This window comes from Aaosphaeria arxii, assembly GCF_010015735.1.
Source record: "Aaosphaeria arxii CBS 175.79 unplaced genomic scaffold BU24scaffold_4, whole genome shotgun sequence".
Lineage (NCBI taxonomy): Eukaryota > Fungi > Ascomycota > Dothideomycetes > Pleosporales > Aaosphaeria > Aaosphaeria arxii.
Genome location: NW_022983477.1, coordinates 3,555,666 through 3,575,899, shown reverse-complemented (window position 1 = coordinate 3,575,899; position 20,234 = coordinate 3,555,666). Strand labels below are relative to the sequence as shown.

Sequence of the window (20,234 nt, the reverse complement as noted above, 5' to 3'; positions counted from 1 at the left end):
GCGCGCGTGTGTTGGGTTGTTCTGGTAAGATCTCGTGTACGCAGTTGTTCCGAGAGAATACAGTAATACAGCGTGGAAACCAAGACTGCTCAAGACATGTGGCTGCGCAGCCGCTGGTGGAGTGCTCGTACGAAACCGTCGTTGATCTGGGGATGTTGCCAGAAGAAAGAAGGTTGCCCCGACGCCTCCAACATGGGTACGGATGACAGGGCTGCTTATTAGACTCAGGATTGCCAGACAGAGTTAGGTATACCCCGTCGAACGAATAAATGAGATAAATAAAACTAATGCGTGCTACTCGTCTCTTGCATTTCACTCATGTTGTTCAATTCATCATGAGAAGAAGTCGTCGCACACATGCAATGATTAAATGGAAGAAAACCGCGGTTTTCACGAGCGCGGTGTTGGAGGCTGCATCATGATGCCATATGCATGTATTGCATGGGACGGTTACCCCATCCCCCATTTTCACATGCGTGCGTGGCTCTAGATGCAATGCGATGTCCCCAAGAAACAAAGGTTAAGGTTGATACGGTTGGTTGGTCGCTGGGAGCCTGGGAGTCTGGTCACTGGTTTTGGGGCGCAAAGCACGCGGACGTTCCCCATGTGCCCACGCAGCCCACGCAGCCCATCCCATCTCGCCATTAGATTGGGCCTTCCTAGCGAGTAGCGAGTTCCCCTAAGAGGCAAGCCTCCGGTCCTTTCGCAGATCACGGGGGAGAGCTACACTGGGGGTGCCGAGGCATGTATGAGCACTTTACAGCGTCTGTGGTTGGCTGGCTGAGTTGCTGGCATCTTATGGTGTTGGCATCTGTAGGAATGGTCAACTTGGCTGGCTTGTTCCCCCAAGGATTGGGCTATTATTGCCTCCGGTCTTTATCTTGTGGTTGCGAGAATATTGCGGGGGAAATCGGTCGCTTGGGTTTGACTTGTGGACTGGGGTAAAACATGTGAGGACGATAACTAAGGTACGAGTATATACGACATGTACGTACAGTTGGCATGTGCCCCGGGTGAGTTTCCCAAGGTATTGTAATCCACCATTGAACATGGACGTACACCAATATTCGTATCAGAATTTCATAATCACAGTTCACACTGCAAACATGGTGATGGTCACCCCGGGATTCTGTTCTTTTTTGAACGTTTGTAAATGCTTCATCATATCACATGTAGGTATAGGTATAATCATGTCCATAGCACTTGTACTCCTTTTTTCTCCCCCCTCATAATATTCCACCCAACCATTCATTTATACAGAGCCAGCAAGAGATCCAGCGGTCTCGCCAGTCTTCTCGGCGTTGGAGGCGTCGCCCTTCTCCTCAGGCTTGGTTGCAGATGCCTTGAACGACTGCTCGAAGTCGGCGATGATGTCGTCGATGTGCTCGGTTCCGACGGAGATACGGATGAGGTCCTACAGAGGTGAAAGGGTCAGTTTCCTGTTCTTCAATCCGGGTTTTCTATAGTGAGAAGACATACCTCAGTCACACCAGAGGTGAGCTTCTCCTCATCGGACAATTGCTCGTGAGTGGTCGACCAGGGGTGGATGGCAAGAGTCTTGGAGTCACCGACGCTGGAGAATCATCGTTAGCACCTACTCATTATCTGTGGTTACATCTTTTAGCAGGACTTACTTGGCAAGGTTAGAGATGAGCTTGAAGTTGTCGACGACCTGGCTTCCAGCATTCACACCACCCTTGACACCGAAAGAAAGGACACCACCGAATCCACGCTTAAGGTACTGCTGGGCAAGTGCGTTGGAGGGATGACTGGCAAGACCTGGGTACGACACCCAGCTGACGTTTTCGTTGCTCTCCAACCACTTGGCAAGCTTCAAGGCGTTCTGGCCGTGACGCTCAGCACGCAGGCTCAAAGTCTCAAGACCAAGGATCAACTGCTGTGCGGCAAAGGGGCTCAAGGAAGCACCGAGATCGCGGAGAATCTCGACACGAGCACGGATGATGAAGGTGATGGCGCCGAAAGTGTCCCAGAACTTGAGGCCGTGGTAACCCTCGGACGGGTCGTTGAACTGAGGGAAGCGCTTTGCGTGCTTGCCCCAATCGAACTTTCCACTGTCGATGACGACTCCACCGATGGTGGTTCCGTGGCCTCCAATCCACTTGGTGGCGGAGTGGACGACGATGTCGGCGCCGTGGTCGATGGGTCGGACGAAGTAACCTCCTGCTCCGAATGTGTTGTCCACGATCACGGGAACACCCGCCTCGTGTGCGACTGCGGCGATCTTCTCGAAGTCGGGGACGTTGTACTTGGGGTTTCCAATGCTCTCGATGTAGATGGCCTTGGTCTTGTCGTCGATGGCGGCCTTGAAGTCCTCGGCCTTGTCGCCGTTCACGAACTTGGTCTGGATGCCGAGTCTGGGGAGGAAGACCTTGAGCTGGTTGTATGTGCCTCCGTACCTGGTTTAAATGAGCTTTGTGCTTGTATATGGAAATACGTCCCGTGAGTTGCTTACAGATTTGAGGTAGAGATGATGTTGTCTCCGGCAACTGCCAATGTAGCGATGGCAACGAACTGTGCGGCCTGGCCAGAGGCTGTAGCAAGAGCAGCGACACCGCCCTCGAGCGCAGCAATGCGCTTCTCGAACACATCTACTGTAGGCTAATCGCGATTATCAGTCTAATTCAAGCGTCTAATCATGCCAGAAATTGGGGCATAGCAAATATACAATTGCGCTATTCCATAGGGAAACTCACGTTCATGATACGGCTGTAGATGTTACCGAACTCCTTGAGGCCGAACAGCCTCGCTCCGTGTGCGGAGTCATTGAAGACATATGACTTGATTTCCGTCAGTCCAATTTCTTTTCCCTACTCATAAATTCCTCTGAGAAACCCACGGTAGTAGCATAGATGGGAACGGCGCGAGAGTTGGTAGCCGAATCGGGAGTGTGACCTGTTCAAGCCCCCAAACGTCAGCAAATTCCCCTCCCTTTCGATCCTTTCTTTTCCGACGGCTCGAAGGATGCCTCGGGGAACGGAACTCACCAGCGTGCAATTGCAGCGTCTCGAAGTTCTTGGAGATCTCCTCGGCCATGTTTGACTATGTATAAAACGTCTGGGGTATCTTTGTAAGGGAAAGAAGTGTATAGTATACTCGGGCACAAGCTGAAGAAGCAGAAGGAAGAAGCAGAGGAGAGAGGAAGAATCCAAGAAGCCTTGAGAGCGGGGGAATCTCTGGAATTAAAAAGAGATTCAGGGTCCGGACAAGCGCGAGCAAAAAAGTAAAGACAACACCGTCCAAGAGGGTGCTAAAAGGCATTGGGACAGGTTCAGGTCAACGAAATTATGCTATATTCCGTCGCCGTCACGTCATCTCGTTAGTGTGCATGAGAGGGACCCCACGAGTTTGAGAAGAGCCATGGCAATTCGTGATCATTGGAAGGCTGTTCGTGATGGCCAATTCGGGATTCAAATGATGCGCAATTGGACGCGTTACGAGAGCATCTCGTATACAAGTATATGCATTCAAGCTTCGATCAATATTATCTTTCAAAAGGTCACCTTCGATCTCGTAGAATCTGAATCTTCACATTGATTGCCAATTGAGAAATCGTGTGTAAATCAGCCCACCGATGTCGGTCGTATCATGGCTTGGAATGGGGAGACGCGAGAGCTTCTGGAGTGGGAGTGCAAGCGGGAGTGCAAGTGGGAGGAGGAGGGGCTTTGGATCAATTGCGTGCTCACGGAGCTACCCCGCGCGAACCCTAACTCAGGCTAGATCTACCTAGCAACCTCTCAGCTCTCACCAACCTCATCGTGTTATTACTCAATGTGGAAATCTAAGTGGGAGCCATCATTGCCGTAGTAATGGGAATTATTAGAAGACGTCGCCGTGGTGGGGGAGAACATTTCACTGTATGTGATCTATGTGTTCAATATGGAATTTTATTCCTGGAGCATCTTCATATATAAATTCCCATCTATGCACGCACATACTGTGCCACTCCCAATGCTGTGATTACAATCTCTCTATCCCACCGGGATCCAACAAGCTGGAAATTAACGAGACAGGCTCCCGGATCTTGCATGGGTGAATTGCAATCAAAATAATCAAGGCACACGTACGGCGTGGTCGGAGGATACTGCAACCGGCATCCACATCATTCGGTTGACCATGTCGTTGGTGAACCTGCGAGCTCTCTCATTGGCCCGGCGAGTTCGTCACTGCAAATGCCGGAGACTCTACGATCATACATTTACTTATCTTTGAGAAAATTCCAATGAGGAAAAAGACAATCTCTATAAATCCCTTTTTAGATTACTGGCAATTGAGCACGGGACTTTTTCGCCTTTGCGTATGTATGCGGTGTCCGATATAGGAGCATTCATACACATATATATAGTCTCCACTGCCTTCAGGTTTCCATACTTTGCTCCTATGTCTGCCTATTGTCGATAAATATATACAAGGGAGCAACGACAATCACGACGACAACTTTAACAGCCCAGAACTGACACATTGCTTCATGTACAACATCCAGCCCATTACTCATCCCCATCCCCATCGATTCTAATTCATGGCAACAAGGGATAAACGCCCAGACAACCTCCTCTCCCAGTCACGTCGATTGAATACTTCATGCAGTCGACCCTACCAGGGCTCCCCTATAAGGCTATTCATATGAATACAGTGTTATTATGCCCATCAAAGATGTAGATTACTATTTCGGCAACAAGCCTGAGCATACGGCATGTCCTGAGTGTAGGAGAGAGAAAGATAGCAGCAGGCATCCGCCGACAAAGGCACCTCCTCTATGGAAGAGAGACAGGAATATTCTCAGCATGGCTTCAACCAATTCGTCATATACATTGTACCTACCTCTTCTAACGCTTCAGACTTTCATCCTGGGGTTTGCTACAGGTTGAGGGTCTCTCCTGACGCGAGTGGAGATAATGTGTTCAGCATGGTTCAGATGGCAATGGATTAAGTTCCAATTGTGCATATCTGAGTAGATCATTTCCATATACAATGGGTGCTGATGTACTCTGCTTGGGCCGATTGGAGTTTCCAATAATGGTAGGTGTAGACGACGAGTTTGTAGAGTTGTTGGCTCATGTTCTCAGATGGATGGATGTCCTAGTAAATGTGAGTCCAAGTAAGTAGACGTCCCCAACACGATAAAGATGTATCTGCAGTCAGTGGCTCAGACAGCGTCAAAGGGAACGTCGGTTGACTACTACTCTCTGTAAACCACCTACCCCGAAAAATCAGTAATGTTAATTATGTCTTATAAATATACGGAGGTAAGTAGTAAGTGCATCCTTTATATAACTGATGGCTGCTTAGGAAGCCTTGTTTTCCACCAGGTTGATCAACCTACAAGTAACATCCAACAATAAAACTATAAACATATCACCAAAGCGTGACAGCACGTAGTACTAAACCTGTATTTACTATACAAGTAGATGAAGACATGTACATCACGCAAGTACAAACCGTGATACAGAACAATAACTCTCTTCAAAACCTGCATATTCGAATTGATGTTATACTACTACCATGTGCCCGCTCAAGCAAAGCTATAGATACCTGCAGTGCAGACTTGCCCCAAGCTTTCTTGTTGAACAGTCTTGGAATACACATGTACATACATATATGTACTTGAGGGTGAAGAATAAATAAGAGCAAGGCAAGTTAAGGAGGGAAGGAGCAAGGGAAACGAAAACAACTGAAGTAGACGTAAGAGGCAACAACCCTCCTTCCTCCTTCCCTCCATCCTACCTCCTCCTGAAACCAAAACCCAAACTCGAAACCCTCAAGCTACTACCACTGCAAAAAGAAAAGCAAACATACAAGCGCTAGGTGAGGCAGTTAAGCTAATGTACAGTGAGGTAGGATGTGATGTAACAATTCCAAAAATCATAGACAGAGGTCGGAACCTGCATTTTCCTCTTCTGGACATGAGACGCGTGGGACCCCGTTCGTTCGATTCTGCTCATTTATCTTAGTCATTATTGACGTCGTTTGGTTGTTCTAAAAACTCGTGAGTTTTAGCTCTCTGGGGCCTAGAATAACTTTGTGTCGCTCGTTGGTGTGTCAAACAACCCCACCTATTCTCGCCTGGAAGATAGGTATTTCTTTGTCTGGTCAGGACAGGAATGGAAAACCCCTCCCGTTTCTCGAACCACTCAGTAGGTAACCCAAGGGTAAGAAACGCACGAGGTAATGGCCGCATTTGGTTAGGAGTACTTGCACTGTCTGGTGGGTCACCGTAGGCACGCTTTGGAGATGAAGTGGATCACATTTGATAGAGGACTAACATGCTAGCTATCGTTTGTTGCTGAGATACAGTAAAGGAAAGAATGATAGAATGATATACGCCCGTGTACCACGACCTGAGGAACCAAAAGAATAAAAGAAAAATAAGAGTAGCAAGAAGCGATAAAAGAAAAGAAAAAAGAAACCTAAAGGAAAGATATCAGCATGATTGCCTATCTCGTGCGCTGCCAAAGTGCTTTCTCTTTGCTCTAAGACTAAGCACACCGAGTAGTGTGTGTGCGCGCACACGGCGCGAAACGAGGAGCGTGGAGTTTCTGCCCTGATCCTCCAGTGCTCAAGCGGTCTTCGTCTTTTTCTTCTTGGTCGTCTTCTTTCTGGTCATCTTCTTTCACCGTCAAAGCTTACAACTACAATGAGTAGGGCAAAATAGGAAATAGAACGTGAGGCAAGTGGTTAAGGAAATTAGGTATGTTGCTTCGAGTTAGCAAGTGACAAAGATTGCGTCTTGGTTCGTTTAACGTCAAGGAAAATTCTGATTGTGTGGTGCTATACGTTCCCCCAATCAAGGGAGATCCGACAAAGCAAATGGTGACAAAAAAAAATTGTGAGAAAGCAAGGTTATACCAAAACAAAGATCGCTGATGGTTTCATTCATACGTTCTTCTCTGTGGTACAAGGGGATATCGCGAGAAAGGTAGGCACTCCTGATCAGTCATAACCGGAACGCCAAGATCTTTTAGACACCAGAACAGAGTGCCGCCGTGAAGAGATCACAACTGTGACGAGCCTAGATGGCAAGCTCAGGAACCCGACGCGATCGTGAAGTTCCATCTGCGCGGCGGTAGCTCATGGAGGCTCGATCCATTGGCTCCTCCATGTCCGGTTCGTCGTAGCCGTCGTTGTAACCATACTGAGGCGCGGTTGGATTAGGTCGAGCACCCTGTTGCAAACGGTCTGTCATGTGCTTCGTGTCAAAGGTACTCGAGAAGCTTCGCTTCTGACCGACGCTAGACGGCGGTGGGCCTTGGGGCGGATACTTAGACAAGGACGGACGAGAGCTTTCGGGATACACATGAGGCTGCGGAGCATCTGAAGTGGCGGACATGGGAGCTGACAACGAGTGGGGCGGTGACTGATACGATGGAGAAACAGGTTCAAGTCTGTCCATCGAGGCGGGCGGATGCAGCGTTTTCAGTGGTGCCAAAGCATGACCGTTAGACATATGGATTGTACCGGAAGAAGATGATGATGGCGGATTCGACGACTGGAGCGGTTGAAGCGGTTGAAGCGGTGTGATGGACTGATTCATCTGCTGAGACCGGTTGTACTGCTCCATGGGACTGTAGGGCGGGACCATCTGGCTCGGACCTGGATATTGCTGTGGAGTCTGAGGGACGGACGGTCGACGGTATTCACTTGCAGGCTGAGCATACTCAACGGGAGGCTCCTGGCGAACAGGGGCAGGCTGCTCGTAGTGTGGCTGCTGATAGCTCTGGTTGGACATGTATCCGTAGGATTGGTTCAAATGCATTCCGGACTGGCTGGGGTAGCTGCTGTGTGCCGCCTGCTGGGACTGGTGAGAGTATGGAGTCTGAGGTGGTTGCATGACAGGGGCCGCGGGCTGAGGAGGTACATATTGGCTCTGGTACTGGTTCTGGCTGGAGCCGTATTGGTTCATCTGTGAATAGCTGGTGCTGGGAGGCGGGGCCATGGGTTGCTGCTGGTAACCGTTGTTCGACTGATAGGCGGAAGCCATCTCTTCCATGCTGGGTCGGCGAGGAGGGGCGAAGGATGCATTGCTGGCGTTGGAAACAGAACGAGGGCGATCACTGCCATCGAGCGCGTTGGGAGTGGGGAGGCCCTGTTGCTGCTGACCGTATGCGTCGGGAGTTGCGGTGCGTCTGGCCTGCTCGTAAGCAGCTTCCTCATCGTACTCGTCCCAATCCTTGGAGGACTTGTTCTCGCGGCGCCTCATGCGCACATCGCGCCTGATACGGACGCGGCATCCCTGCTCGGCGACCATGCGGCTCAGAGCGGTGCTCTCGGACAGGCCAGGGAATTTCTTCGCCGAGAAGACGACAAAGGGGGAGGACTTGACCTCGAGACGATGGGAAACGTGGGCGTCCAAGCCATTCTGGGTATGGGCCTGAGAGTGAGCCTGGGTGCGGTCCTCAGGGTCCATATCCTTGGGATCCTTCAACTCCTCATAGAGAGCGAAGCTCAGGCGGTACTTGCCCTCGTGGCGGACGGAGAGATCCGGAAAGATGAAGTAGCCGGCTGGACTGGGTCGATCCAGGTAGGCCATTCCGGCCACGGGAGTTCCGGTAAGGACAGGGAAACTCGGGGCAGTAGGGGGACCACGGCCCGGGGCGATTGCGCGAGCATTCTCGAGGGTGGCGAACAGGAAGAAGTTTGCATTGTATGCAAAGGTTATCTCCTGCTTGTTGTTGCCCTCACCTTCGTAGACGCGCAACTCGACAATCGGTGGGGGATCTACAGGACGCCTATCTGCAGAGGATTTGGCACCAGAACCACAGGCGCGAGCACGCTCGGGCTGTTGGATAACCTGCAATGCATACGTGATGCGTTTACCTTCCTTGGTGAGGCGAGAGCCAGAGGAGGTCGTCTCATTGGCGACGGGGATTATACTCGCCATCGATGCGCGAGTGGTGTTGATTCGGGACTGTTGGATCGGGTCAGTAGATGCAGACAAATGACAATTCCTTTGATCACAGGCGCGTTCCTGAATGATCGAGAGCTGGTAGTGATGACGGTTGGCTGTGGTGGAGAATGGAGATGCTGGGGAAGGGCGTCCGTGGTATCGGCGAACCCAAGACCAAAGAGCTGGGGCAGGACCTCGATTCCAGTGGGAAGAAGCGAAAACAGCCAGGAGAGTGAGGAAGAGCTCCAGGAACTTACCTCGAATCAACGGGACAAAGCCGCAATTTATGTTAGAGATTTCGATCAATTAAAATGGTGAGGAATACAGTCAAATGTGTGATGTAGTGTGCGATGCAGTGAACCGATGGAACGACGATAAGACAAGACCAGAGACGTGCGAGACGGTTGGGACTACTCGTCTGGGAGAGTTGAGGACAGAAGAATGGGCGCGCGATAGAAGACCGCCGGGCGGGCGAGGGATCCGTGGTAGAGAAGAATTGGGAGGAATCCAGTGGGAGCCGAGCGGGAGGGAATGAATGGGTTTATTTGCTTTGGTTGTTGGCGGCGACCTTTCTCTGTTCAATATACACAATATGGCGTTCCTTCACAATGTCCAAAAGCTCTTTCTTCCTCCTTTTTCTTTGAGTGTTGTTCGCTCTTCTCTCTTCTCGTCGTCCCGCGCGCAACAACCGACAGGTGTAATTGTTGCGAGGAATGAAGGGGAGAAGGAGAGAGAGAGAAGACGTGGATGACGGGAGAAGGAAGAGAAGAGAGAGAATGGGAAAGGGAGCAGCGAGAGAGAGAGAGAGAGAGAGCGATTGGGAGGAGAGAGGGCTGGGCTGGCGGGCTGGGGCTGGCGGGTTCGTAGATGGGATGGGTGATTGGCTGATTGGCCGGTTCAATGGATAGATAGACATGGTTTAGTCCCACATGTGGTATAGTCGGGTTCCCCCATCTGACAAGGGTGGTCTAACGAGGAACGAGGAACGAAAGGGAAGGAACGAACCAGACTTGGGATTGGGCGGGATAGGGGGGCCCGGGGGAGGCAAGCCAAGACACCAAAGCCGATATTGGAAGCCGCTAGCATGGATCTACCCTTCCAGCACAAAGACACCCCTGTCCCCCTCCCCTCCTTCCCCAATTAGTCCATCCAGTCCTTTAGTAGCCCACTCACACCCACTGATACTATCAACCACACCCATTACACAGTACGGTACACCCAAGTACCGCGTACAAAGTGTCCTGTGTAGGTATGGTGATGATAACAATTCTTTGTTCAATAATTAGGAACTTCTACAACACCCGTCGTCATAAGGGTCTCACCTACAATCCAATTCATGTCCGTTAGCCAAGCCAAGGAGTGAACTTCATACCCCGTACCCGGAGTACTCTCCATACTCCATACATAGTGTATGAGTAAGTGCAGAGAGAGCATTGCAGCAACCAATTCAGCCGCCCCAGCCCTTGTGCAACTGCAACTGCTGCTGTGCTGTTCCAAGCCCATGGGACCAACTTGCTCCAATCACATCCATTCTCCATCACGCCACGCAGTCGCGCCCCTCCCATCCCTTCCCATCCACCAAAACTGTGGAAAAAACCTTATATATCACCCACAGTATGGAGTACGGAGTACCTTAGGTAGGTAGTTATGGATGGGATAATTTGTCTACGTGCGTGCGGACTGTGCGTCAATGTTAATAGGAATTTCAAGACACTGCAGCTACATAATTGGGGGGTCCAAACCGTCTGCCAATACCGAAAATATATACTCCGTACCGGAGGCGGATGATTATGAATAGCAATCTAGATATAGACATGGGACGGTCATGGAAGATGGAAGGTAGGTGGAAGCGAGAGCATGGGTCTATACCAGGTAGGTAGACTCCAATAATTACTTGCACCTAGGCCCGCCCCCATACAAGTGCGAATCAAGTGGTTTTCCTGGCATTGCCTCTCTATTCATATCATCTATACTCTGTAATCAACACTATGAATGATATCCTTCCTCGAGTATGAGTAGTCGCTCTTACGGTTTACCTACGAGTAACTATTGCCGAGTGGTTGATGGCTCACTTCAAGTCTCCGACTCTCCGCCCAGCGGCCGCTGCCAGTAGCCCCTACTAACACTACTGACCACACTACTACGTGCACTACTACTTCATCCTTACTTGATTGCTTCCTTCTTTTCTTTGTATCCATCATCTACACCCACCGGTACACCTCAGGCGCGAAGAGAACGAACAGAATCTTAATACGTCGTGCGCATGCATGGCCTCAACGATGATCGCGATGAGTTTAGTAGTTGTCGGCATTCATCTTACAATCTGTACACTGTAAGCCGTGATCGGCTGTCCGCAATCCGGAATGCGCACGGTCTGTTCATATATTCACCCCATCCATCTTGTATCTTGTATACGCTCACTAACCCGTTTTCTATTCCCAGCGTCTATTCCGTAACAGTACTCAGTACTTCGCAATGTGCAGTTATTTCCATGCCAGCCCCCAGTCTCGTTTTAAACAATCCCATCTCATCTACGGAGCATAGACTACTATTCCAGTCAAGCGGTCCAACTAACTTCCGACGGCGCGCTTTGCTAAGCTCGACGGTGACGGCGCGGGTCGGTCGCGGGCACCATTTCCATTCACCATGCCTCTTGTAGTTGGTTTCGTAGCTTTTGTAGCCCCATTATGCCCGTCTAACGAAACATCACCAACTCGCTTCGACTCGTTCATGGACAAAAATGGGTCGCACCCCGCCGCATCACATTCACATCCACTTCCCCCCCCAATGTCCACCTGCGATTCCACGGATCATGTCACATCCAGGATATTGACCTAAACTAATACTCCGTACAGCACTTGCATCAGAGCCTCACCTCAATCGTCACAGTCATGAACATGGTCATGGTCATGGTCGCGACCGTTAGACCTTCATCTCTTCTCGCGAGCGCGCATGCCATCGAGCCCCTTCGGCCGTGAGTCTGAGAATACCACCATGGAACACCCCCGGCCCCAGCAGAGGCCATCATTGTCACCCATAGACTAACAGTCTAGTACCCCGTAACTACTCTGTACGTCCTTACTCAGACTCTCAGAGCAAGACTGCGACGCTTTTTGATTCATGAAACAATCATTTCCTCCTCTGCAACGGGCAAGTCTGTACTGCGCGCATTCAGCTCGCACTGCAACGAACCTACCTACGACGAAAATGGCGGCGGCAAAATCATCAACAGCTCATGCTCCTTCTCTTCTTTCGCTGTTCTGCATATTGTTTTGCCTGTGCCCATTATCGTACGTACAACATGCAATGCTGGCTTTTCCGCTTACAGTACTTTACATGGAAGGGTGAGTTGCAACTTGCAGGGGCACCGTCCCGCGGAGCAGAAGCCTATCCCCTGCTTCTTTTCTGCGGGACAAGTCTATTCCTCTCCTCGGGCGTTCACATCATGCCATTGTGGTCCAGCATTAGAAGCACAGGCTCCCGTCTTAGGGCCCTCGCACCCATGGCAGAGAAGACTGAGCAGCAGTGTAGCGTATCATCTCATCTTCGCATCGTACCGATCAAGCCCATCGCGCCATCCCGTTCAGCTCAAGATGCTTTCTTCCTTTGGCTGTCCGGCGTGTACTCCCGCAGGTTGACGAAGATGGTCGCAACAGAGGAGAGCCTGTCCTATGCTAATTATGATGCTTTGCCAACCACTGGACGCATTTGTTCCCAGGTACGGAATACACGTTTACCCTCACGCGTGCTGATTGCTCGTCACGCTCGTATATCTGACTTTGGTGCTATTCTACAAGGAGTATGCTAGATTGCTAGTGGGCTATGGTAGGGATTGGCCCGTACTTACTCATCGCTCATAACTGTGCACTTAAAAGAACAGGTCAGGTGGAGCCGGGTTGGATGCCAATAGCCGTCGCTTTGGAGTCCCACTGTCCCAGTACTGGCTCTCCCGGAATTTTCATCAAGGAATGGGGAATTTCGCAGCACAGTACACAGTAGGGGAGTCCTTCCCTTCTTCCCCTACCGGGCCTGCCCTGCTCCGTAAATCTACTCGTACTCACTAGTAACAACGACTGACCTCCCTACGATCATTTCCGTTCACGCTTCTCTTTCCCCTTCCCCTTCCCCTGCTCTCTTCTCTCTCTGGCTCCACTCATCTGCCAATCTATCGGTCAGATCCTCAACGGTCTGCGCGTTCCCTCAGGGTTAGGTTGGCGCAATCTCCCAGATGTGGTATCTTTGCAGCGGCCCATTTTTCAGAGCCGCTGCCTGCCCATCTCCCGCCGCTGTCCAACTTCAAATCTCCGTCGGCATCTCCATGACCGGAGACGCATCAGGGTCATCCCCGATCCTTGATGCTCGATGCTCGATGCTCGACGCTTGATGCTTGATGCCTAATGCCTGATGCGACTGTCGTGCTGTCTCGGACCCGTACCGTTGCCGATGTGCCTTTGTCCCTCTGACGGCTGAAACATTCACTCTGTCCACCCACATCCAGAAAATTGGTCTGCCATAGGAAGAATAGCCGTGTTCATTCTTTGCCATACCATACTAGAATCGCCCGTGGTTCTATCCACGTGCTGGCTCCTTTTCTGTGCTGGATTCGTACGGGCTCGCCTCAACTGTCTCGCTGGATACCCCTCACCGTAACCATGGGACTGTACGGAGTGCATTGCTCTGAAATAACCTCCGACGCAGCCTCCCGTGACTATATCTGAGTCCTCGCCAATAGTTAAATGTTACGTGAGCCAGGACGTCAAAGAGCAGGAATACCACCTCACAATATGGTACTAGCCCCTACCCACCCGCCCACAGAATGCAGGCAGGCAGGTACAGTAGTCCGATCATCCGATGTAGACATCTCCTCAACCTAAGGGCCCGCAGAGACATAGTTCTTCTTGCAGTTGGAGCGAACAATCACTAATTGCAGCATCATTATTGATCGGCCGACAGATATCAATATCTAACTACGGGATACCCATTCCGCTTCCGCATTGAATTTCCATGAACAACTTAAGAAGGAAGAAAAACCAAGCATTCTTACGTGATCGCCACATAGGATATCCAGAGACGCTGAACTGGAAACTGGATGTTTTCAATGCGAGGCAATACCATCGTCTGTGTTCCCCGTCCCATATCAGCCTGTTCGGCTACGCCTGCTTCCTCGTACTCCGCACGCCATGCGCGCGAGTCTCAAGACCCGGGAGGAATATCAGTCGGTTGGTAACATTGAAGGGCTTTCCATGGCATACCAATGTATTCCATGGGAATCCGGATCAAAATTCGGAGTTTGGAGTAGATACCGATATCTTCCCACGTCACTCAGGACACCATGTGCGACGCCAGGCATCGTGAGGCAATTCAACCACCATTACATAGAGCAGACACACTTGGGTCAAGCATAATACGCTCAAACGATATATACACACAGATACGTATACGCACGTGTCTACGTAGGTACACATCTATACAACCGCCCTTATCCTAACAACCTTCCCACCCAAGTTCCAAACCCCCCACGACCACACCACACCACCACAATATCAGAAAGCATCCGACCTCATGACCACATGTGGCAAATTTCCACTCCCCATGCGGACACCCATTACACCCAACTCCACTCCACTACCATGTAAACCTCCACCATTACCACCACCACCCTCTCTCTGAAAATGATAGAGATATATCATAAACAATAGATAAGCATGAATCAACACACCACAACGCCACATATACCGTTACCATGAACCATGAATGATTATACGAATGACGTATGCACATACGAATGAGTACTCTCCCATCCCCGCATCTTTTCACCTATAACGCACTGTTCAAGTTATATTCCATGGAATGATAAGTTCCTTGTTTGTTCAAACAATGGATGAATAGAGGAACAATTCAGGCGCAAGAGCGGGATGGGCGAGATGGTAGGGAGACAGGTGATCGAAACATGGTCATCGGCCATAAGATGCTGCCAGAGATAGAATAGTGGAGAAAGGAGTGGCAAATTAAAGCCATAGCCACATGGAGAGGGTTTCGTGTGGTCAGTGTAAGAGTGTTCCCAAAAAATAGAAGTTCAGTATTTCGCCCTACGCTCGAAACGTTTACTCTCAACAGTCTCGATTCCGAGCTTAAGGATGCCATGCAATCCCAAAGAACACGTACGTTTTAGGTTTCCACGTGATTTCCAGAAATCGTTGAGCGTCGGAGCGTTTCTGAGGCAAGTATGGATGGACATCGTGGCATGCCCAAACTTCAGGTTCCTCGACATCGTCATAGCCTATCAGCACGACTATGCCAAATCCAATGCTGGCGCTCCATATACCGATGTCCGTTGCCACTGTAATACCCGTGAGCCCGGGGAGCTATCAACTGTGTCCCCCCGACGGACCATGCACCCTTCCGAAATGACTTGCAATGCCATACGTCGTCACCCGTCGGGCTGCGGCTGCTAGTGAAATGGCTATCAGAGGCTCTCATTCCAGTCCTGATTTTGGGGTTTTGGAGGCAGTTTTTGGGAGGCAATAGGAGTAGTGAGCTAGTGGATGTGACTGTGCCTCAGCACTTGATGTAGATTTTGCACGGGACTTGCCTCACTTCATGAATTTGGATTGCGAATCAGACACACTTGTTAGAAAAGACAAAGTTTCAAAGCTCTCATCATGTTGATGCAAAGCCGCCGTTGTCGTGTGTAGGAGTAATCTACTTCTTGGATATATTGTGCACTGATAGCTCACCATGTTTGATATTCAGTGCGAGATCATCGACTGAATCGTGAACACTTTGATACGAGCACATAGCGTGATGAATCGAACTTGTGATCATCTATTGCTGGTCCTACGATTAAACAAATAACTTGAAATTACATAGCTGTCTTTGTATTATAGCAAGGTGTGTATCAATGAAACGAAAGCAACCGTCTAGAAGTCCATATACCATTCCGTCCACAGAAGAGTGTCCACAGGAAACAATCATGAGAAAAGATGACCTGGGATGAAGTATATATGCTGTTTCATCGCTTAGCTGGTCCATATTTCTTTCCCTGCGTTCCCTGTCTTCTGGCCCTCGTCGTCGCTAGAGTTGTGACCACAGGAGCTCGTGGTGCGGGAGTGGCAGTGTTGCGTCCCCCCGTTGCTCCTCTTACTGGTCTGGATGTCGTCGCTTGAGAGTTTCCGAGTGTGACCGAGCCTGGTCGAGGTCCAGGTCTGCGTGGGCCTTGAGGTTCTTCCTGATCCTCTTCTTGCTTGATCGGAACACCAGCATCTTCTTGCTCCTGCTCCTGCTGTTGCTGTTGCTGCTGCTGCTGCAGCTGCTGTTGCTGCTGCTCAGCAATCCGCTTCTCTTCTGCAGCTTTCTCCTCCGCAATCCTCTTCACTCTTGCAGCTTCCTCCGCAGCAATTCTCTTCTCTCTTGCAGCTTTCTCCTCCTCAGCAATCCTTTCCTCCTTAGCGATCTCTTCATTCAGTATCCTCAGCTGCTCAGCCTCCTCCTCAGCAATCCTCTTCTTCTCTTCTTCCGTTTGTTCCCCCACGAGTATGACTGTTTCGCTCTCGTCCCCGTCTAACTCAAAAGTTGCTGCGGCTGCTGAAACAAGCGACGAGTGTGGCAATACCGTGGAGGGCACATTTGGCATCTCCGGCACCTCTTCATCCTCCTCTTCTTCATCGCTTGCTTCTCCTTCATTTGCTGCGTGAGTAAGTTCCAAAATCTCGTGTTCCTCTAGCCAGACCCGTCGTGGGGAAATGTATGAAACATTGCTAGATCTGATACTAGGAAAAGAGTTGTCTATCACGGCGTTTGTATCCTCTGCATCGACCATGTCGACATCTTGAGTCTGCTCCTCCGCAGGAGAGGCTTCAGAATTAGTCCTTGATGACGATGATGACGAAGCGCTGCCATCGTTTTCTATGGTGTCTACGGGCTGCGTGGTATTAGCACCTAGTGGGCTAGGCATGGGATAATCTCTGAGAATGAGTTCACTTGCCTGTGTGAGCTCCTCTGCTTTCTGAGCCGCATCTTCTGCATCTCTCTTCGCCTTATCTTGTGCCCTTTTGGCAAACTTCCTGGCTTCTCTTTCCTCATCACTCTTGGTAAACTCCCTAACAACCTGCGCCAAAACCTCGGCGGCTTCACCAGATGGGTCCTCTGGCGTCGGTTCTCGTGCGTGTCTGTAACCGAAAGCAGACAGTATCTGGCGACGGATCCACGAACTGCGGTAGGGTGGCAAGGCGGGGTAACGCACTCTACCCCGCGGGCTGTCAGGGCTGCTGTTATTAGAAGAAGAGCTCTGATCTTTGGTAGAAGATGGGCTCTCTCCAGAACTGGGTTTCGAATCCGGACTGTTGGTCTTGGTATCTGGCTTCTTGGTCCTTGTATCTGGCTTGTTGATCCTAGTTTCTGGCTTGACGGTCCTAGTAGCTGGATTGATGGTCCTAGTAGCTGGATTGATGGTCCTAGTAGCTGGATTGATGGTCCTAGTAGCTGGATTGATGGTCCTAGTAGCTGGCTTGTTGATCCTAGTAGCTGGACTCCCCTGAATCTGTCCGGTCTGTTGCGCCGAGCTGGTACTGGCCTCTGGCGGCGAGCCCGAGCTCACGGAAGCAGCTACAGGTTGTTTCCCCTTCTTGTTATCTAATGGCGACGATGATACAGAAACCACAGAAGAATCTCCAGATGGGATGTCGCTGGGTGTCGAGGTGGCTTTCTGTTGATCCTCTGGGCTCAGGCTGGAAGATGACTGAAAACTGCGTAAGAGACTCCTTGATAGTGGTGACCACGTCTTTGATTTCTTTGCGGACGACTCCGGAGAGTCGTCTTCAAATTTGCGTTTCTGTGCAGCATTTGTAACTTGCTCGCCTTCTCGGACGGTCAAATGCTGTCTGCGGACCATCTCCATCACCTCGGCATCTATCGCCCTAAGGATAGCACGGGCATTTTCGATGCTCTGGTGTCGAAGACCATGCCTGGTATCCAGAGGGCGGAGTACGTGAAAGACGGCAAGCTCGATGCGAGCTCTGTTGTTCCTGTTGCGGTTGATATAGTGATAGATGGTTGCGCCAGCGCCTGCAATCCCCGCACCGCGAAAGAGTTGCTCTACCAACGGCCGGTATTGCTGAAGTTGAGTTGGAAGTCGAGGCCACTGATCTTCGTAGATGGCCCGGACGAGCAGTCTTGCTATTTCAAGGTATGTAGACATGTTTGCAGTGAGGCTTTTGCTACATACACGCACGTTGTGAGGACTGAAATGTGCGTGTGTTGGGATAGATGTATAGGTGTCTTCGATTTGGACGTGGAAGTGTAAAGTGATGAACAATCTTGAGATTATATCGAAATGGCGGATTTGGAGGGTTCTTGAATTGTTCAGATCCTCGCAATCTGGGGACGCTTTGTTGGTTGATAGCTTTCGATATACAGACAAAAGGACGTTGTTGACAAAGCTTGCTGGACAAAGCTGTGTGAAAATAGCTAGACAATGCGAGTATCCGCTTGAATAACAATTGTCAAAAATAGTACGCCCAGGCAACTAGAACGATCAATGGAGCTGTACGAGATAGAGGTATTCTTGATGTCGAAAACAGACGGAGAACAACTGGTCATATGCAGGAAGATGTATGTAAATTGAAGCTTACGCTAAATACAATGCGGCATGTATGGTCGTGGTGGACGCTTGGAAGCATAACTGGGATGGGCGCAAATAATTGTCAAGCAAACAATCTGCACCAAGGTGCTCATGACGCAGAACTTCCGCCTGCATCTTTACTCTCCTCCTCAAGCTGCTTCGACTTCTTCATCCTCTCTTCGACTGCTCTCGCTAGGATTTCTCTTCGGCTGAGATTTCCTGCTGGAATACTGCCGCTAGCGCTGCTCACGACAGTCTCTCCTCCACTGCCACCTAGCACAAACTCTCCGCCAGTCCATCCGCCGTGATCGTAGACCTCCTCTTCCCCAGGATCGTAGTATTCTACGTCACCTACACTCCGACCTCCAGCGCGCCAGTCGTCCCGGTCCACTTCTTTCTCAATCTGCTTACAGAGATTCCAGAAGTTCTTGTCATGCGGTCCCCAGACGTTATGCGCCAGCTCGTGACAAAGCGTCTTCCGTATCGTCTTGTAGTCCCTGTACCCATCATATGCATCGGTACGAAGCCGCAGCTCGATGACCTCGCCTTGGTTCCTGTTCAGACCAAGCGTGCGCGACTCGTGTGTTGTGTGCATCGCGGGATCCATCTCCGTCAACAGAGGTACGCTGAACTTGTGCGTGCGCATCGCGGCCTTGATGCCGGCGTCGTCGCGGAGACGCTCGAGGAATCGTAGCGATCGCTCGGGGTTCGGGAGGTAGGGGAGAGGCCGGAGGGTGTGGAAGGTGTATTGCGCCTCGTCTTGTATCCTCTTGTAGTCACGGTTTCGTGCTGGCAATGCAGCCTTGATAGGACCCGGCCGCCGCGGCGCGGAGGCGGTGGATATACTGGCGTTCAGCGAAGCGACTTCATCACTTGTGCTGCCCAAGAGGGTTATCTTCTTGGTTGTGAGTTCGGACAAAGGAAGGTCAGGATTCTTGAACGGGAGCTTTTGGAGACCATGCTTTGCGATAAGGAACTTTTGATTTGCGGGCGGTATTGACAGTTCTTCTGAGACTTTTTCTGAAAGTTGGGAGAGAGTGGCATCTTGTGGGAAGTCGAGTACTATAGGCTTTCCGTGATGTGTGAGGGTCAGCTGTAAAGTATTGGTAGGGGCAGCAGTGGGCGACGTTGTGTCTTGGGTCATGTTGGTTGGAATGTGACAATGTTCAGACAAGGCGAGATACTGTTCTGTGCTATGTTAAGTGATATGGAAGGTTAGTATACAGATCAAGCCATGTGGGCTGCGGTGAGTAGAGATTAGTTATGTGGTGGCTTCAGTGACGTTCGCAAGGCTTCCATGGCCATTTGCCATCCGACATTTGTAATCGCCGGTAAGTCCGATCACGTGTGTATCATCATTCACTATCAAAGAAGGCTTTCCCCCGCAGAACGTATTCAAGGGAATTGGAATGATGATTCATGGGACTGGCCAAGTAGTCGAATTCTGATGAGTGTGACCATATATTACTTATTGAAAGTGTTTGTATTCAAAGTTGCTGATGTGGCCCTTGTCTTTGACCAGCTACTATCGATGAACTACCCGAGTCGAGTGCAGGGTGTGAGTATCATATAAATGCAAAAAAAATGTCGAAAAAGTGATATCAACTGGTATCCAAACACCGTATGCGCCATGCGAATGCTGTTTATCCAAATGCACATTCCTTACTTCGAACGAAGAACCGTGGGAAGGGCCCCCAAAAAGGTGTACAATGC

At 50.4% G+C, this 20,234-nt stretch overlaps 5 protein-coding genes across 5 annotated transcripts; 1 reads left to right on the top strand and 4 right to left on the bottom strand.

The window, feature by feature from the left end:
* Positions 1 to 1,145: 1,145 nt before the first annotated feature.
* Positions 1,146 to 3,543, bottom strand: BU24DRAFT_422854 (O-acetylhomoserine ami). Its single transcript, XM_033528093.1, has 7 exons — positions 3,006 to 3,543; positions 2,858 to 2,913; positions 2,715 to 2,798; positions 2,474 to 2,619; positions 1,635 to 2,417; positions 1,480 to 1,573; positions 1,146 to 1,414 (listed from the first exon to the last, which is right to left on the bottom strand). The coding sequence occupies exons 1-7, from the start codon at positions 3,052 to 3,054 to the stop codon at positions 1,253 to 1,255; spliced, it is 1,374 nt and encodes a 457-aa protein (XP_033384847.1). The 5' UTR covers positions 3,055 to 3,543; the 3' UTR covers positions 1,146 to 1,252.
* A 3,068-nt stretch (positions 3,544 to 6,611) lies between these two features.
* BU24DRAFT_203095 (uncharacterized protein) lies at positions 6,612 to 9,287 on the bottom strand. The gene is made up of 2 exons (XM_033521850.1): positions 9,160 to 9,287; positions 6,612 to 8,923 (listed from the first exon to the last, which is right to left on the bottom strand). The coding sequence occupies exon 2, from the start codon at positions 8,894 to 8,896 to the stop codon at positions 7,028 to 7,030; it is 1,869 nt and encodes a 622-aa protein (XP_033384846.1). The 5' UTR covers positions 8,897 to 8,923; positions 9,160 to 9,287; the 3' UTR covers positions 6,612 to 7,027.
* Positions 9,288 to 13,865: 4,578 nt separating this feature from the next.
* On the top strand, positions 13,866 to 14,330 carry BU24DRAFT_422849 (uncharacterized protein). Its single transcript, XM_033528092.1, has one exon. The coding sequence runs from the start codon at positions 13,907 to 13,909 to the stop codon at positions 14,255 to 14,257; it is 351 nt and encodes a 116-aa protein (XP_033384845.1). The 5' UTR covers positions 13,866 to 13,906; the 3' UTR covers positions 14,258 to 14,330.
* A 1,389-nt stretch (positions 14,331 to 15,719) lies between these two features.
* On the bottom strand, positions 15,720 to 18,227 carry BU24DRAFT_203057 (uncharacterized protein). Its single transcript, XM_033521849.1, has 2 exons — positions 16,887 to 18,227; positions 15,720 to 16,823 (listed from the first exon to the last, which is right to left on the bottom strand). The coding sequence occupies exons 1-2, from the start codon at positions 18,096 to 18,098 to the stop codon at positions 15,915 to 15,917; spliced, it is 2,121 nt and encodes a 706-aa protein (XP_033384844.1). The 5' UTR covers positions 18,099 to 18,227; the 3' UTR covers positions 15,720 to 15,914.
* A 95-nt stretch (positions 18,228 to 18,322) lies between these two features.
* BU24DRAFT_422847 (WLM-domain-containing protein) lies at positions 18,323 to 19,792 on the bottom strand. The gene has a single exon (XM_033528091.1). It carries the CDS (start codon positions 19,663 to 19,665, stop codon positions 18,631 to 18,633), a length of 1,035 nt encoding a protein of 344 aa, XP_033384843.1. The 5' UTR covers positions 19,666 to 19,792; the 3' UTR covers positions 18,323 to 18,630.
* Between the last annotated feature and the right edge of the window lie 442 nt (positions 19,793 to 20,234).

Coding starts and splice junctions, on each gene's coding strand:
- BU24DRAFT_422854 (XM_033528093.1), bottom strand. CDS start 3,054: ATGGCCGAGGAGATCTCCAAGAACTTCGAGACGCTGCAATTGCACGCT. Junction 1,574..1,634: donor CTCATCTCTAACCTTGCCAA/GTAAGTCCTGCT, acceptor ATGATTCTCCAG/CGTCGGTGACTCCAAGACTC. Junction 1,415..1,479: donor TCACCTCTGGTGTGACTGAG/GTATGTCTTCTC, acceptor TCACCTCTGTAG/GACCTCATCCGTATCTCCGT.
- BU24DRAFT_203095 (XM_033521850.1), bottom strand. CDS start 8,896: ATGGCGAGTATAATCCCCGTCGCCAATGAGACGACCTCCTCTGGCTCT.
- BU24DRAFT_422849 (XM_033528092.1), top strand. CDS start 13,907: ATGAACAACTTAAGAAGGAAGAAAAACCAAGCATTCTTACGTGATCGC.
- BU24DRAFT_203057 (XM_033521849.1), bottom strand. CDS start 18,098: ATGTCTACATACCTTGAAATAGCAAGACTGCTCGTCCGGGCCATCTAC. Junction 16,824..16,886: donor AAGCAGAGGAGCTCACACAG/GCAAGTGAACTC, acceptor AATACCACGCAG/CCCGTAGACACCATAGAAAA.
- BU24DRAFT_422847 (XM_033528091.1), bottom strand. CDS start 19,665: ATGACCCAAGACACAACGTCGCCCACTGCTGCCCCTACCAATACTTTA.